The sequence below is a fragment of the Phodopus roborovskii genome, unplaced genomic scaffold (assembly GCF_943737965.1).
Source record: "Phodopus roborovskii unplaced genomic scaffold, PHOROB, whole genome shotgun sequence".
Classification (NCBI taxonomy): Eukaryota; Metazoa; Chordata; class Mammalia; order Rodentia; family Cricetidae; genus Phodopus; species Phodopus roborovskii.
Window position 1 is genome coordinate 361,284 of NW_026126637.1, and position 17,322 is coordinate 378,605.

The window sequence follows — 17,322 nt, forward strand, 5'->3', positions numbered from 1 at the left end:
CAGTTCGATCATTAACAAAACATCAGTATATTCACCAAGTCATGTTTAAGCATGTTTTTATAGTACAGGACATGAATTCTCTATGGAGCAAGCCTCATTTAATCAAGGGAGAGGTTCATTTTGTCTAGAAGCAGTTGTGCAAGTATTGCACCAGTGCAGTAATGTAGGATGCAGGGTCCTGGGGCAGGTTAGACCACTGATGTATTTTCTCTGCCAGCAGCCCTCACAAGGCCTTGTAGTATTGCAAAAGCTAGCCAGCAGGGAGAATTCCTTGCAAGAATGCACTCTATCTTACAACCAAAAGGTGTAGTATCTTCAGCAACTAAATGGTCAAGCAAGAACACAGGGAATGACATGCTTTGGGATACCTCTGGGACCTCCTAGGCAGATAACCAGTAGCTATTCTAGAGAGTTCCATTTAATTGCCCTGGTGTCTGGCAGCAGCATTGCAGGATACCTCAGCTCAAAATTTTAAAAATTGTATTCCTATTAATTTGTAAGGCAGTGGGATTTCATAAGGCTTCTTCATACATCCTTTTGATTGACCCTCCCACTCTTCTTAATTCCTGTTCCATGCCCACTCAAACATTTAGTATTCATTACCCAAAGCTCATTCTTTTTAACAATCCTACCATATCATATAATGTCACTTGGACATATGTTTTCAAGGCTGACTGTTTTTAATACTGGATAACTGATAACACTCTTCCCTTGGGGAGACTATTTCTCCTGCTCCCAGTATTCCTCAGTTACTTTTAGTTCTCTGTGCAGGGTTGAGGCCTTGTGGACTTTTCCCAATGTAATTTGGTATGTCCATTGTTTCTGTCCTTGCTTAGCTTCCATTTGTGTGATCGTGTAGGTGAGATGTTTGTGGATGTAGCTTCTTGCAGTATTAGGAGACACAATCTCATAGCAAACTTCTGAACTTGTGGTTCTTAAAGTCTTTCTACCTCCCCTTCAAAACTGTTCCTTGAACCTTAGGTGCAGGAGTTTCTGTAGATATATTCATTGCATCTGGCCTCCACAACTGTGCATTTCCATTAGCTGTGGGGGTTTTGTAGTGGTCTCTCTTGCAAAGAGAAGTTTCTTGAGTGAGAAGTGGTAATTGATTGAGGTCTAGTGTAAGGTCAATGCAGTCAAGTACAGTTAATGTTGGTTACTGATTACAATAGCTGTATGGAGTCTAGAAAATGACATGTCTTACCTCTTCTTCATTCCCTTCTCATTCCCTTTCCTCTTTTTCTGTGTTCCCAGAGACATAGATGGGATGGTATAACTGACATTTTTAAAGCTTACGACCACATTACTTATTTTCTCTATCTAGGACAGCCAAAAGTCTCAGCATCCACTAGGGGTGGATGGTGGATGACAATGGATGGGAATCTAAATTGTGTCTTAGACCTTTAGCCTGAGTCACAGGCTAAAGTTTTCTGAGTTAAAATGACAAAAAAACACCATCTAGCTGTGAAAGTAGTACAGTGGAGGATGAACTCAGGCCAGGTCTGACCACTGACTTCTTGAGACACCTATTTCTTTTCAAAATCCAAGTTCCTGAAATGTCTCTCACCAAGTCACAATTGAAATATTTGGTTTGGGCTTATCTTGTTTGTGCTGGGGATGGGATTCTGGCTTCTGAATTTAGCCTGTTATCCTTTGGTGTTAGTATACATTCCAAGAGTATGGTGGTCCAGTAGAGGTATTAATCACTGCCTATCTTGCATCTGAAGGGTTCAGAACTCAGTAGGGATCAGATAATGGGAGCATAGCATTCTCCTAGATCCTGTTCTGGTTGAGGCTTGGCAGCAAGCACAACTGACAGCTGGAGTTGTGTGGAAGGCTGCCTGAGACAGGGTGGGAGGGACTGGACTCAGTGGGTTGGGGATGCTGACCTGGAAATAGAAGTTGGAAGGCTGTTGGACTTTAGGTGAGGGTAGGTCAAGTGTAGGAGACTGGGAGGGAGTAGAGGAGTGAAGTGAAAGAAAGCCAAGGAAGTTGGATAGAGGAGCCAAAATCAATAGTGTCAAGGGACTGTTCTTGGAAGGAGCTCAGGGGCCTGCACCCTGAGGAATCCTGTGGTGCAAACATGGGTGTAGAGGAAACAGCAGGTGCTGCATGGCGTGTTCTTGGAAAATCACCATTAAGCATCACAGTACTAGGAACCATAGCCGGGAGGCCCTGGAACCTCCCAGGTTAGAGGAACTGCAGGGCTGGGACACAGGAGGGAAGGGACCTCTATAGCTGGAGGATGGAAGCTGGAACATGTGGCCCTGATGTATGGTGGCACAGCATCACAGATTTCAGCCTTCGATCTGCTGTGGCATCACACCACACCACAACTGTAGTTCAACTAGGCCATTTCACTTTCCCCACTTAAATAAGAAACATGAAAGTGCCTCTGTTAGTGACTTTGACAAACACAACTTTTCAGTACTGAGGAAGCTGGGACTCCCTGGACCAAAGAATTACCCTTTTCTCCTGCCACACTCTAGCTCAATAGGAAAGAACAGCAGCATCCTTATGTACCTTGACACATCATGGAACCATCAGAGCAGGCCCTCTCATAGCTGACTATTCCTAGCCCCCTCCCAGTCTGCTGTGCAAGGTCTTGTCCAAGGTCCCTGCCTCAGGCCAACACACACATATCTGTCAAGTCCCTATACATGTGCTAGTTAGGTGGCTGGTGATACTACATTAGAAGTTCTCTATCCTCCAGTGACAATAGTTCCTCTAGCTAACTGCACATCTATGTGGTCCACAAGTTCCCAAACTATTAACAAAGTTCTCAACACATCTGACGTACATTTAATAAAGCATCCACAGTACTTTGAATTACAAATATCTTATACAAGTTGGGCATTTGAACACATGGGCACACATGAATAGTTGATAATATGTTTGGGGGAAGTTTATATGGTGAAGCCTTAGTAGTAGAAGTCCGTTACTGGGTCTGCCCTTGAGATGAACAAGCCTAGTCTTCATTAACTCCTTCTTCCTCCTGCTTGAGTTTGAGGTTGTCACACTCTCAGTCTCCTGCTTTTGCCTTCAAAATTCCAACTTTCTATCATGCTTCTGTCCCATCAACATGAGCTCTTATCCCTCCAAAATTAAGCCACATATGCTCTTTCTTTCTTAAGATTCCATGGTTATGAACTTTTATCACAGAATAGTAACCAATAAACATGGGCTTAGCAAAGAAGGTTGCAACCCTCCCCAACCCCACCAGTGTTGTCCAGAAGTCAAGGTAGATTCATTGCTGTCACATAGATGTTACACATTAGCTGTAACTTTCCCATCCACCCCCACCAGAGAAACAATGACCCCTTCAAGTAGCCTTAATTACAAATCCCTTCCTCTGTCGTGTGCCACAGGTCTCACATTAACAAAGCCTTCTTGATTGTTCAGGACCTCCCCTTCCCTCAGAAGCCTCGAAGTCCATGGAGACAGGCTTTGTCTGATTTGGTATGAAACTGCCCCAGATTCCCATGGAGTGGCTATCATTGCTTGAGTCCTTTCGCCTGGAAGGATGTTGTCTCCTAACATCACAGTCCCTCTTATAACCTCCCATCTTTACCTCCCTCCCCACAGAAGAAACAAACTCATACAACAAGGAGAAAAACAATATTCAGTGGAAAACTTAAAAATTCAAATCATAAAACTTGGCAACACAATTTGAAAGAAAACTGGTGGGTCAACAATGTCTTGTATTGTTGCCAGGAATATTCACTGATGAATCCAGCTATCAAATAACTGTAACGACCCATGAGTATTCTGCTAGTTCATAAAATTGAGGGAAGGGATAGTTTTGAATCTTTTCATAAAACACACACTTTTCTTTTTTTCCCTCAATGTATGATTATTTATTTGTTACCCTTAAAGACTTATATTTTACTAGACTCAGACTTAGAGGTAGAAGCTCTCAGTGAGGACAGCCTACATCTTGTGGTGATCTGTTCCTGGTGCTTTTCTTTTTCTTTTTTTTAAATTTATTTTACATAACAAAGTCCATTTAAATGAAAACAAACATTTATAGACAATATTTGGGAATTTGGGCATTGTTCTTTCCAAACTACTTCCTGCTGGTAAGGGGCACTGTCATGGGGGATTCAAAGAAGATTCAGAAATCCTGGCTGTAGTCAAAACACACACTTTTCATAAAGCCCTTAGACATCTATGAGAGACAAGTAGTGTCCTTGACTAAGAACACAAGAATATCCTTAATGACAACACTAGATATGTTACTTAATATTCAGTGACACATTAAAAAAAAAGACCATTCTTCATGATCAAGATGCCTTCTCTAGGAACACAAGAACACAAGAATCAACCCACATACAAAAATTGACGAAAATCTGAAAATCATAGGATAGCCACATCAAATATAGTCATCCATGAAAATGAATGAAAGTCACTGCCAGGGACAAACACAGAGCTACAGAACATTTTAATACAAACAGTCCAATTTCACAGACACAAAAATATTCATATACTCATTTTTGTTGTTTGCCTAAGGTCATATTCAGACAGAGGATGAATTTTTATATAATGAGAAGTATTGGCCACATGACATGGACAGGGAAGTGACATAGAGCAGGTGAATATTACCAGAGTGCACTATAGGTTGACTATGTGGCTCTGATCAAATTCTTCACTGTGTACATACATACATGCCACCAAAGAATAAGATAAACCAGAACACAGCTAATGATGACAAAGAAATAAGGTTGAAACCAATGGAAAATCAAAGTTAATGAAGGAATACAAATACAGCCAAATGTTAAAATAAAAATGAAAGAAAATCTGTCTACCAATGTCAAGCAGCAAAAACAAATCAGAAAAGGGGAGGAACTCACTTTTTCAAGATCTACCTTCTTGGAAAAGTTCTGTTCTCCAACAGCTCAGCCACCAACCAACTCTTCCTCTGTAGTACAAGGACAAAACCCAACCCTCTATAGTGCCTTATATGGACTGGGTTCTGGTGTACTTCACAATGACTCACATGCAATGGGCTATTCATGGATCAGCAAAAGCCACAGCGTTTTCTTTCCCCCTCTCACTTTCTACCCTGAACAACTATACTAATTTTTCTCATGGCTGTGATCAAATAGCTTAATTAATTAATTAAATAAATAAATTTAAAAATTTTATGTGCATTTGTGTTTTGCCTGCATGTCTGTTTGTGTGAGGGTACTAGATCCTCTGGAACTGGAGCTACAGATAGTTGTGAGCTTCTGTATGGGTGCTGGGAATTGAACCCCAGGTCCTCTGGAAGAGCAGCCAGTGCTCTTAACCACTGAGCCATCTCTCCAGCCCCCTCAAATAGCTTTTAAGGATTTACTTCTGAGCAGGGAGCTTCTTTAACCTCAGATTTACAAGGCAACATAATGGAGAAGTTGGTAGGATAGACATCAGGAGTATATCATAGCATAGATAAAACACCTCCCCTGCCCCCCCAGAGAGAGAGAGGGAGAGGGAGAGAAATAGAGAGATAGAGAGAGAGACAGAGACAGAGACAGAGAATTATCAGATCCTGATCCTGAAGGACTTCTTACTCTCTTACAACCCTAGCTCTTCACACAGGGCTAGGTGTCAGGGGTAGCAATGTAGTCCCACCCTTAAAGCCAAAACATACACAACAATGGCTACTTTTCAGATCCTGCTAGGAATCCCCTCTATTCCAACAATGCCACACACCCAGAAGTAGGTGTCAGGTCCTAGTAGGAACTACTCCCCTAAATCCATAGCTCCATCCAAAGACCTAGAGAAAAAGTAATGGGACCTCACAGCCTGGCGAGGGTTCCTACAGGTCTGCATTCATGATTGTTTGCTTATGTACATGTGTGTGCATGCATGTGTTTGTGTGTTTATGTGTGTGAACCTGTTGTTTGGTGTGGGGGGAAGGGATACCTAGCCGATCCTAAAGCCTAACCATGTTTGTGTGTATAGAACTTTGGTTGAAAGGGTAGAGATAAATACCAGAACCTGTCTCTTGCCTTATGTGAATATGGGGTGTTGTGTCATGGGTGTTTTCCTGTAGGTCAGGGGGTTCCTAGCAGGATGTGATACCTACCCTTTGTGTGAGACTTTAACTGTATGACCATGGATCTCTAGGAGGACATGATACCGAAGCATGAAAGAGGAATGTTGGTAGTAGGGATGGGTGCACCTAACAAGCTGATACCTAGCCCTGTTTGGAAGGCTTTGGCTTTCAAGCAGTTGGAAATGTAACAAGACCTGCCACCTGGCTGCACGTGTGTGTGTGTGTGTGTGTGTGTGTGTGTGTGTGTGTGTGTGTGTGTAGGTGAGTGTAACAAGACCAGACTACTACCAGCTATGTGTCCAGGGGAGCTTTGCCTGTAGTGGAGGAAATTCTGTTGAGTACCCATCACTCAAAGCAAGTATTTGGGAGTCCTTGCTCTAGGGGAGGGTATACCTAACAGGACAATGACTTAGATGTATTTTCATACGAGGGGGGGGGGAGGGAGGAGAGACAGAGATAGGAGGCGGGAGAGTTTGGCTGTAGGGAAAGGACACCCAGGAGGAGAAGCACCTATTTAGCTAGTTAGCTAGATTAACTAGTTAACCAGTTAATAGATAGGACTTTGTATATCTAGGACCTAGCACCTAGAAGTACATGTGGATTTTTTGCTGTATGGGTGATACCTCTACCTCACAAACTTGACACCTAACAGCAGTATTTCATCTTAGTTTGTGTTTGGAGTATGGAAGCTGAACATCAGGATTTCGGGTGATCGTTGTCTTTGTTTTTCTATATGAAGTTATTGGCCAGGACACTGGAATTCCTAAATGAGGCATTGGACTAAACAATTATAATCCGAAGAGGTGAAAACTCATGATAAGACGATCAGATACCAGGGTGCAGCGTCCTCCTGGATGCAGTTCTGGTCTAGGCTGGCAGCAAGCTTGCAGGGTGTCTTCAGAGCAGGTCCAGGACAGCCTGACAGCTGCAGCTGTGTGGGAGGGGCGGGTCTCAGTGGGGCGGGGTCACTAAAACGGAAACAACTCTTGAAGGAGGTTGTTTACCATTGGTCAGGTGTAGAGGAAGTGCATAAGTGGGAGGTGTTAGAGCAGTGATGTGGCGGAAGCCGGGAGGTCGTATACTGAGGCCAGTTTATTTAGGCGGAGGAGCCAAAACAAGTGTCCATTCTCTTTCGCAGCTCCGGGTCCTGCACGGTGTGGAATCCTGTGCTGCAGATCTGGGTGCGGAGGACACGGCGGGTGCCGCGGGGACCTGAAAACTCTGGAGCCGCAGTCTCCGCGCGTGCGGCCTGGGAAAGTGACAGTCAGCAGTGCAGTGGCGGGAACCGCAGCCCGGCGGCCCTGGAACCTCCCAGGTGAGAGGAGCTGCGGGGCTGGGATCCAGGAGGGAGGGGACCGGGGTGCGAGCAGTTTCTCTGCTGTTCTTAAGGAAGTCGGCTGAGAGATGTTGCTGTGGATGTCTTTCCCTTGTCGGTAAATTTAAAATAATATGACCTGGACCAATCCTGATTCTTTTTCATTGATTTTTCTGTTTGCCAAGATATTCTTGCAACAATACTCTAGTAGAATATTTTAATTTATCTGTTGATAATTGCAAACGCGTTTCTATTTGCTATGATGTATAGGTAGAGTTCTTGAAATGCATATTCATCATTCTATCTTCCCTGTTAAGTCACGTACCTAGTCAAGACAGTGGCATATTGACCTGAGGAATTGGCATCCCTGGAGAGCTTTTAGATATCACTCATGAAAGGACTGCTTGCAGATTTGACTGATTCTATACATACATACATACATACATACATACATACGTATACATTTGCGAGGTCTATAGTTACCGTTGTAAATAATAACATTTAGAAAGTAAACACTATCCATCATTAATTTTTCATTTGAGACATGTGCACTCTGTGATGTAGATGCAACATTCTGAGAAGTGTCTTTGCCAGGCCTAGTGGCACAGGCCTTGAGTACCAGTTCTCTGGAGGCAGTGGCAGGCAGATCTGAGTAACTTTTAGGCCAGCCTAGTATACATAGTGAGTTCCAGTACTTCCATAGCTGTATTGTGAGACCCTGTCTCACAAATAAACAAAAAATGAAATGTGTCTTCTTGTTCTGAGTTCTGAATGTTGTACCTAGAGTCTGGAAAACACAGTGTGCAGTTTGAGGCTATCAGGTCATGGTATTTTCAATTAGAAAAGACATTATGAGTCAGGTGGTGTTGGCACAGGACTTTAATCCCAGCATTTGAGAAACAGAGGCAGGTGGATCTCAGAGTTCAATGTTAGCCTGGTCTACAAGAGCATGTTTCAAGAAAGCAGGGACTACACAAAGAAATAATGTATTTAAAAAGACAAAGAGGGAAAAAAAGAGAGAGCATTATAATATAGGATAATATTAGAATGCATCTTTTTAATAAAAATGATCATTCATCTACACCAGAAAAATGTGTGCCATCGTCATTTGTCTCCTTACTTCCAGAAAACCACTGTGTCCATGGACACATGACTGTTATTGTTTGATTCTTATGTTAGCTTTGTTTGCAGTGTGAACCCACCATGTTGCTCTTTCTGGCCCAAAATTCACCATGTAGACCAAGCTAGACTGGGGCTTACAGAGATCTACGGATATCTGTCTCCCTGATGCTAGGATTAAAGGTGTGTACCAACACAAATGTTGAAACTGTTGTGTTTTATTTTGTGGTCTTTTGACAGACAGTAGTGTTTCTGTGCACTTCTCCCAGGAAGAGGGGCAAATGGATGGACACTGCTCAGAGGGCTTTGTATGGAGAGTGGACGTTACAGAATTGCAGCAGTCTTGTTTCTGTGGGTGAGAATTGTTTGTTTGCAGTCTCCCTTGCTGCCTCTCAGGCAGTTTCTTGGCAAATTACTCTGCAAGTGTGTGAGCTTTGTGTGGATGAGCCTCACAGAGTAGTGCAATTCCCAAGAAGAACAAAGAAAATCTACATGAAATGTTCTCTCTTCTTCCTGTGTGTCCCTTTGGGAGGTGTGAGTCATACATCAATTTTGAACCATGATTAATTCAGAACTTCACTAGTGTATAATATTCTCATTCCAATAATTCAGTTCCTTTTCTACCCCTGAGATTTGACTGAGCTGTGATCAGAAGTACACTAACTGCAAATGCTTTCTAAATATTAAACCATTCTGACTCTGCATGGCAATTGGGGAATCAGTGGTATGATTCTACGTTTTTTTTTTTTTTTTTTTTTTCTCTCTCTTTACTGTGCATAATACTATTTTAGAAACTTGGGTGTTTTCTGAAGATTCTCTTTCTCATGCAGGGCTCATTGATCACCCAGACCTGCTCACCTGTCCAGCAGAACAAAGGGACCTGGAAGGATAGAAGAGACAGTAGCTAAGGATCCAGGTATGGTGGAGGGATTGCATTAGTGAAGGAGTGGAAAGGGGATCTAGTGAATGTGTTAGTGGGACAAGAAATCAGTTTTGTCACATTCTATTTTACTAGAAATAATTCCGGATACTTGCACTGAGAAAAATCTCCTTAGAATTATCCTTTTGTAGGTATGAGAAGAGGTTTTATGGAAGAATTGACACTAGGAGGCAAATAAAATTTTATTTGACTATGCATGTGAGTGATGCTATTCTTATTTATTCACATCACTAATCATGTCATCATAACATTATAAGTGGTTTCCATGTCTATAATTTTAATGTAAAATGATCAAAATTAATTCCGCTAGGTCTGTATATTGTTTTCAGAATTTTGCAGCTTCTAACACATTCTGTTTATGGCTTATTTTTCCATTGCTGAAAGTAATGCCCACAAGGTTTTGAAGGGAATCAGAAAGTATATTTACAAACCCTTATCTACACAGTCTTCTCATGGCTATCTCCTATTATCTGTAGTCATGACAATCCCAAGTGGCTTCCGTTGCTGTAATTGTAATGTACTGTGAGATCACCTCTACGTCAGATCCTCTTATTATTTTCTGGCTCTTTGTCCTTCCTTGGTACTTTCAGTGAAATATGCAAATAGCGTTGTAATGGGAATTACTTGGTGTCTTAGAGAAGACAGACCTCCTTCTAGGTTGTCTTCTCTTGTTTGACAAGAACATGAAGCTATGTGCCAGTTTTCACATGTTTTATGTATCCTGTTTTCTGTCTGCGGTGGATATCTTCGCTCCAGCTTTTGAGACATACACTTATGTTGATTAAAGAACTTGCTTTCTAATAGGTTTTATCATTTGCTAAAACTCTTTATTTTGTTGTTGTTGTTGTTTTTTTTTTAACAGGTTTTATCATTTGCTAAAACTATTTTGTTGTTGTTTTTTTTGGTTTTCTATTTTTTTTATTTTTTTATTTATTGATTTTTATATAACCAAGTCCATTTAAATGAAAACAAACATTTATAGACAGTATTTGGGAATTTGGGCATCGTTCTTTCCAAACTACTTCCTGCTGGTAAGGGGTAGTTTGCATTTTTTAAAACAAACTTAAATCTCTTTAATTTTCATGTATAAAAACTGTTATGTGGTGGCTACAGCTTGTAGCTTGGTTTCTCTGAACCTCTGAGACTCTGGTGTGGATTTTCACAAGATGACCAGTGAATTCCTGATAAGGAGACTTGGTGAACATAGTCTCTTTCCAAAGTTCAGGGATCAGGTCGATGTAGGTTTTGGAGATGGCGTTAAAGGTGGCCTCGACAAAGTCGCCCAAGGTAGCAGGGCAAATCCTGGCTGATATGTTGCTGTCATCAATACTGGCCATAATCAGAAATTTCTCTGGCCCAGGAGCAGAGACAATACCTGTGCCTCTAGGGGGCGGCAGGGATGAGACACCTACACAGAGTCACAGTGGCCTGTCACTTTTTTACCGAACAGTGTAGGGCTTGCCAGTCTTCTTCCCCCAGTGGCATCTTCATACGGGACAATGGAAAGCTTGGCCAAGATGATGGGTCCTAGGACACCAGTGGCTACCTCCATGGAACACTTGACACCAGGACCAACGTGACCATTGTAGTCCCCAATAGTGAAAAAAAAAGGCTTGAAACTGGCCCGCTGCCCAGCCGGTGTCTGCTTCTCACTGGTGTGATCATTAAACCTCATCCTTTAGTAGTGATGCACCCAGGAAAAAGTCAGTAATCTCAGATTCCTTAATGGCAGGGAGAATGGGTAGATCTCCTCCAGGGACTTTATCTTCCCCTGTCCTTTATCATGCACTTAACAAGGCAGCCTGGGTTGGTGAAGCTTTTGTCTTGATTTTTCTGTTGCTGTTTTAATAATGATCATCGATCTTCTTTACTTCTGTCCTTGTTGGTGATATTTAAAAAAAAAAAATCCTACTTTCTCAGTTTGTTATATATTTAGACATGAAATGAATTTTTGGGTGGAAAATAAATGTTTTAATTTCAACTGTCATTTTTTCTATTTTATTTGTGTGTGTGTGTGTGTGTGTGTGTGTGTGTGTGTGTGTGTGTGAATGCTATAATATGTTTACATCATTTCATTTGCTTAGGGAATATTATCTACTGAGATTTCAAGAAATTACTGAAACTAATGCATGTTGTTTAGGAACATGAGTGTGGAAGCTGACTAGGGAGATTTGGCATGTCTGTATACTAAATTTACTTTATTTTATGACCTACAATGTAGGACTTTCTGACATGTACATATTGGCTCTTTCAGCTGTACTTGAGGTGTGTTCAAATCATTTTCTCACTTATTAATTATATTATCATTTTCTTCCTTTCTGTTTTTTGATTGTGTTTTATCCATTGTACTATAAATAGATAGATAACAAAAATAATTGCTGCATAAGCTATCTCTTCATACTTTTAATTTTTACTTTTCCCTGAATTTTTTTTTTTTCTTTTATGAAGTACTATTCTTCTGTTCCTGCTCTTATATCAACTGTTGCTCCATGGTGTTACTTTGCAGGATTTTGGATTGGACACCTGGTCTAATTCTTTTCCTTGGGTCTTTTCATGTGGTTTAATATTTGTTCTCTCACAGCTTTCAGTATTAATGTTTGCACTTTCTTTTTGACCCCTTATATGAAAGGACAGCAAGACATCCATTCCTTATTCCTGAAATAGAAAGTCAAAGAAGAGAAACAGTAAGAAATGGCTGATTCTGCAGTTAATCTGTCCCAGGTCAGTGGTCATTTCCCCCTTTTTTGTAGAAGTGCTATAGTTTCAGACATCAGAAGCCTTTAATTTTCTGATTCTGATTTTTTTCAGCTTTACTATGAAAAATGTTGCAAACAAACAAACAAAACTCACACACTGAAATTAACCAGACCCAAAGACTGTGTAATTTAGTGTACTTTATACAATTAGTCATTGGGAACAGAAACTTTGTAGCCTCACATTTGATTTTATAGTTTCCAATATTCAGTGTATTTTGATGTACTTATCTGCCATCAAAAATCAAAAAATGTGTGACAGAATCAGAAATAAAAAAGCTCTTTGCTTTACATCCTTTTTCATAACTCCTATTATTTAACCTTTCTTGTTCTCTTTTCTCCATATTCTGCTGTGCCCACATGTCTGTTGTTTCCAGGAACACATTTTAATGCTTGATTCTCTATATATGGAAAAATGTGGTACTGTATGGCCTCTCTTACAATTACACATTTTGATTCCATCCATTCTCCTGCAGATTTTTATTACACTTTTTTCTTCAGGTGAATAGTATTCCATTTTATATGTATACCATTTTCATTGTCCATTCATTGGGGATAGAGAATTATGTTGATTCCAATTCTTTGCTAATGTGAGTACAGCAGCATTAACCATGGGGTGTAAATATCTCTGTAGTGAGGTGTAGTGTTTTCTGGGTGTATGCCCAGGTGTGAAAGAGATGGGTCCTGCTTTAGTTATGTCTCTAATTTTTTTTTTAATAATCTTTAGACTGATTTACATTTTTGCGTGTTAATTTGCAGCTTCCTCCCACCCACCCACACCAGTAATGAATAAGGCTTCCTTTTAATGTGACCTAGGAAAAAAGTGTGTTCTCTAAAAGCAAGGAAATCAAACCAAGGGTTGCTCTTTACTTAGGTTCAATGTGTTTAAGAAAGGTGCTATCACAGCAAAGAGATAGCATCTAAAGTCCTGAGATTGGCTCACACAGGAAGGGGATTACATATGAAGTTGCTCAGTTTGGCTCACAGCTAGAGCCATGTCTGTTATTTCAAGAAAATTTTTTTTTGAAAAAAATTGTGGTATAGCTCAAGCTAACTGCTTTTCTTTGACACTTTTAATCTGCTTGCCTTCTCTTGTTTGCTTATAAACATTTATCTAAGAGACTGATGGTCTCTGCAGATGACATGCATTTCTTTCTTTAGTAGAAGAGCTGCCTGATCATCAGATAATAAACTCTTGAGGCTTTACCATCTGGTCTTCATTCTCTTATTAGGTTTGGGTTCAGAATTCAGCCTATTATATTTGGAGGTCCCACTGAAATCCCTGTATCTTGAATTAAATGTACATGGCCCTAGGGCCTTCTTACCTTCTGGAAGCCAGTTAGTCAGGGGAGATCTCTAGAGAGAGATTCCTCTGCCCTGGTCCTCCAAACCCCTAGAAGTCATTCTGGTAACTTTCTGGAGTTTAAGTTTCCGGGGTATACCATCGGGGTCAGCACAGCAGGCTGTAAACAGCCATACTCTTTGTAGTCAGGGGTCCTCAGAGATGTCCAAGGAACTCTTGGTCTATTGTTGTCTTTTGTGAATTCCTCTGTCTTTTAATTGTCCTTTGTAGTTTCACACACACACACACACACACACACACGCACGCGCGCGTGTGTTCCCCTATCTCAAATATGGGACAGATCAGAACTCTTGTCTGACCCCATTAGAATATATGTTAGATAACTTTTCCACCTTTAGGGCCAGAGCCAAGAGTTTTGTTTGTCCTCCAAAAGAGTCATGCTTGTGAACACTCTGAAGTTTAATGGCCTAGTTTTTGTATAAATTGGCCTCCAGAAGGATCCTTTGATTTGGTTCTGGGTTATAAAGTCAGTGTCTGTTGCTTAAAGAGTCATCCTGATTAGGATGACCTTATTTTCTAACCTGGGGCAGATCTCTTAGAAACTTCCCTTTCATTTCTGAGAAAGTGCCAAACCTCATATTCCATTCTCCTCATAAAACCAGGGCCCTGACCACCCATCCTCAAGAATGCCCTGCACTTCTGCTACCTGGGGCTCCTCCATCTCTCCTTTCCTCCAAGTCTGGTTCTTCCTACTACCCCTGGGGTCCCCTTTCTTTCCCCTCCCTCCTCCACTTGTAAGAGGCACCGCCAACTGCAGAGCCCTTAGCTGTTGAAGAGGAAGCACCCCAAAGCCCACAATCTTGTATGGTTTTATGTTCCCTTTTCTACCACTTAACCTTTAAAATTGATAACTCTCTTTCTCTGAGGACCCTCAGGATCTCATCTCTCTTATAAACACAATCTTGTCTATACACAAACCCACCTGGTAAGATTGCCAGCAGCCCTTGCAGGTCCTATTTATTTCAGAGGAGGCAGGTTGGATCCATATTGAGGCTCAAAGTATGTTCTGGGACAGGATGGATTGCCTGATGCCAACATGACTGAGTTTGAACTTAAGTCTGTTGGAAATTTCATTGTATATATATCACCCTCAAAGCTCAGGAAAGGTATAGAGGATGAATGAAACCTTAAAAGAGATTCTTGCCAAATTGATTGTGGAGACAGGTGATAACTGGATAAGTCTTCTCCCATTTCCCCACTTAAGTGCCTGATGTACCCCCTATGGACTCCCTTTGAGATTATGTTTGGAAGGCCTCCCCGCATTATTCCAAAGCTAGAAATCAGACCATCTAGAGTCACTAACCAAGAACTTCAAATTCTTACAGGCACTCCAGGCAGTCTTGCCCAACATCTGTGAGACTGTCAGAGAGAACCAGCTACCCTGCCAGAACAGATACCCACCAGATGAGCCAGAGATACAACCTGTTGATTGGGTTTGGGTCAAGAAATATATGGCCCAGCAGCTAGGAGGAAAGTGTACTGGACTGTTCCAGGTGATCTTGGCCACACCTACTGCTGCTAAAGTAGCTGACAAGTCTTACCGAGTTCAGCAGAATGATCTAAAGCCAACAAAACTTGAACGTGTACCCCAGGAATGTGTGGTAAGGACACTGGGACCTACCAAGGTACAATTAACCAGGCAGGCCAAAGACCCATGGTAATGCTTGTCTTTCTCCTGACCTCTCTCCCCCTACCCAGCTTAGGGGCTCATATACCCACCTATCATGACAGGAGACTCACCCGAAAATCTGATGGAAAGATTTTAGACAGTACCACCTCCCCATTTCCCATGACAGACTCCTTCTCTGACTGTAAATCTCGGAGACCTAGTAGAAGGTTATGAACATACCACAGGGTTGCAACATATGGCTAATTGTGAAAAATTAAAAAGAGGTATGGTAGTTTACCCTGGCCCCTCATATAGAATACCCCCTTGTGAGGGGGAGGGTGAATGGCTCTGGGGGGGGGGATGGGGATGTGAGACATTGGCTTCCTGGGTTAAACCCAAAAATGAAGGCTATTGGCTATGATTATACATATCATCAGCTTCAGGAAAAAGTGTCTTGACTGTTATTGTTGCCCAAATATGGGAGGCAGGGAAAACATGGGGCCTCTGACTATACGTTTTAGAACTAGACAATGACAGTGACTGTTGTTGGAGTTTCTTGTCCCACTAAGACCTGTGCCCTTTAGCCCCAGATACAATATTAATTATAAAACTACTGGCCAGTGGCTAGGGCTTCTTACTGGCTAGCTCTGTCTTAATTATTAATCCATTTCTATAAATCTATGTTTCCACATGGTCTGGTCTTAATGCAGAATGCCTGGACCTGTTACTCCGTCTTTAGCTACATGGTGTCTCTTCGAGGTCTCTCTCTGACTTCCTTTCCCAGAATTCTCCTCATCTCCTAATCCCACCTATCTTCCTACCTCTATTGGCCGAACAGTGTTATATCCATCAACCAATAAGAGAAACATATAAACAGAAAGATATCCCCCATCAAATGAGTTTACTGTTTAATGGTCTCAGCCCAAGCAACCAAAATTGTCAATGGGCACGATTAGGTTATCAGTCCAATAATCCATCTTGGGTGCCCTCACCCAAGAGAGGACTGGGCACCTCCCACATGTTAGGCTACTTGTTAAGACATCTAAAGAAAGCTATATCTTGAAATTCTTGACGGTCCTAAGTGGAACTAACTATAATGCCACTGCTGACTGCTGGCTTTGCATTAAGTCTTGGCCCCCATACTATGTAGGTATAGCCTTCCTTTTTTCTCAGGGAAACCAGCCTTCTGATATCAGAAAAATCACTGTTGATGAGCTGAAACCCAGCAATGCTCATGGACCAAGGATCTCCCTCTTTAATGCAAGGAGAACTCAAAGGAAAAGGTACCTGTTTTCACTCAGAATACGTAATTTGAGCACCCTGGTTTCTAGTTCAGATGCAGGGCATGTTTTAACTTTGTAGTCCCTCCTCCCAGAACATAGGTTCTGATTCATATATAAGACAGGGTTGAAACCATGTGCCAGCCTAGTCACACTGGTTTCTACCCCTGACCTGTGCATCCTTGTGGACTTCACCAGTTCTTCTACTTTTTAGGAGGCGGTCTAGAACATATCTTCCCCGCAAGGAGATAATCAAGCGCCTTCTGAGCTATTCTCATGCCAGTCTTAGTTGGGCTTGGGCTAGCTGGGTTGATAGCCTTTAAACTGCAGCTTTTGTAAAGGAGACTGATAGACTGAGACATGTCCAAACTGGAAAAGTATCCCTCGTTTGATTGAATCCCTGACTCCCTAGCACAGATGCTTCTCCAACATAGGACAGGCCTGGATTTACTATGCCTCCAGCAAGGAGGCTTGTGTATGGCTTTAGGGAAATAGTGTTATTTATGTGCTAATCATTGGGTATAATTAGAGACAACCTCATTCTGTCCAAAAAAAGAAGACATGGAATAAACAAGGTAGGTTTCCTAACTGGTTTGTATCCTGTTTCTCATGGTCCCCCTGGCTAACAACTCTGGTTGCAGGTATTGTTTTACCGTTACTATTACTGTGTTCTCAACCGTTTTGCCAGCTTCAAGAAACAAAGGATAAATACTGTTAAAATTAGTGGTTCTTAAAGCCCAATGTGAAGGTTTCAGCCAAGATTCAAGGGTTTGAATACTTTCAATGAGAGTGGAGAATGATGTGACCCAGGAAAAATGTATTCTCTAGAGTAGAGGAAACCAACCCAAGGGTTAAATTCTTCTTTACCTATGTTCAATGTGTTGTAAAGAAGGTGTTGTCACAGGA

At 41.6% G+C, this 17,322-nt stretch overlaps 1 protein-coding gene and 1 pseudogene across 1 annotated transcript in view; one reads left to right on the forward strand and one right to left on the reverse strand.

Moving 5' to 3' along the window:
- Window positions 1–7,080: 7,080 nt before the first annotated feature.
- LOC127239094 (40S ribosomal protein S2-like) lies at window positions 7,081–12,057 on the reverse strand (annotated as a pseudogene).
- The window catches only part of LOC127239095 (uncharacterized), a 37,797-nt gene continuing 29,206 nt past the window's right edge, over window positions 8,732–17,322 (forward strand). Inside the window, 4 exon segments of the mRNA XM_051207885.1 lie at window positions 8,732–8,826; window positions 9,302–9,387; window positions 12,041–12,132; window positions 14,853–15,128. Of these exon segments, the coding sequence (XP_051063842.1) occupies window positions 12,103–12,132; window positions 14,853–15,128 (306 nt within the window). The 5' untranslated portion in view covers window positions 8,732–8,826; window positions 9,302–9,387; window positions 12,041–12,102.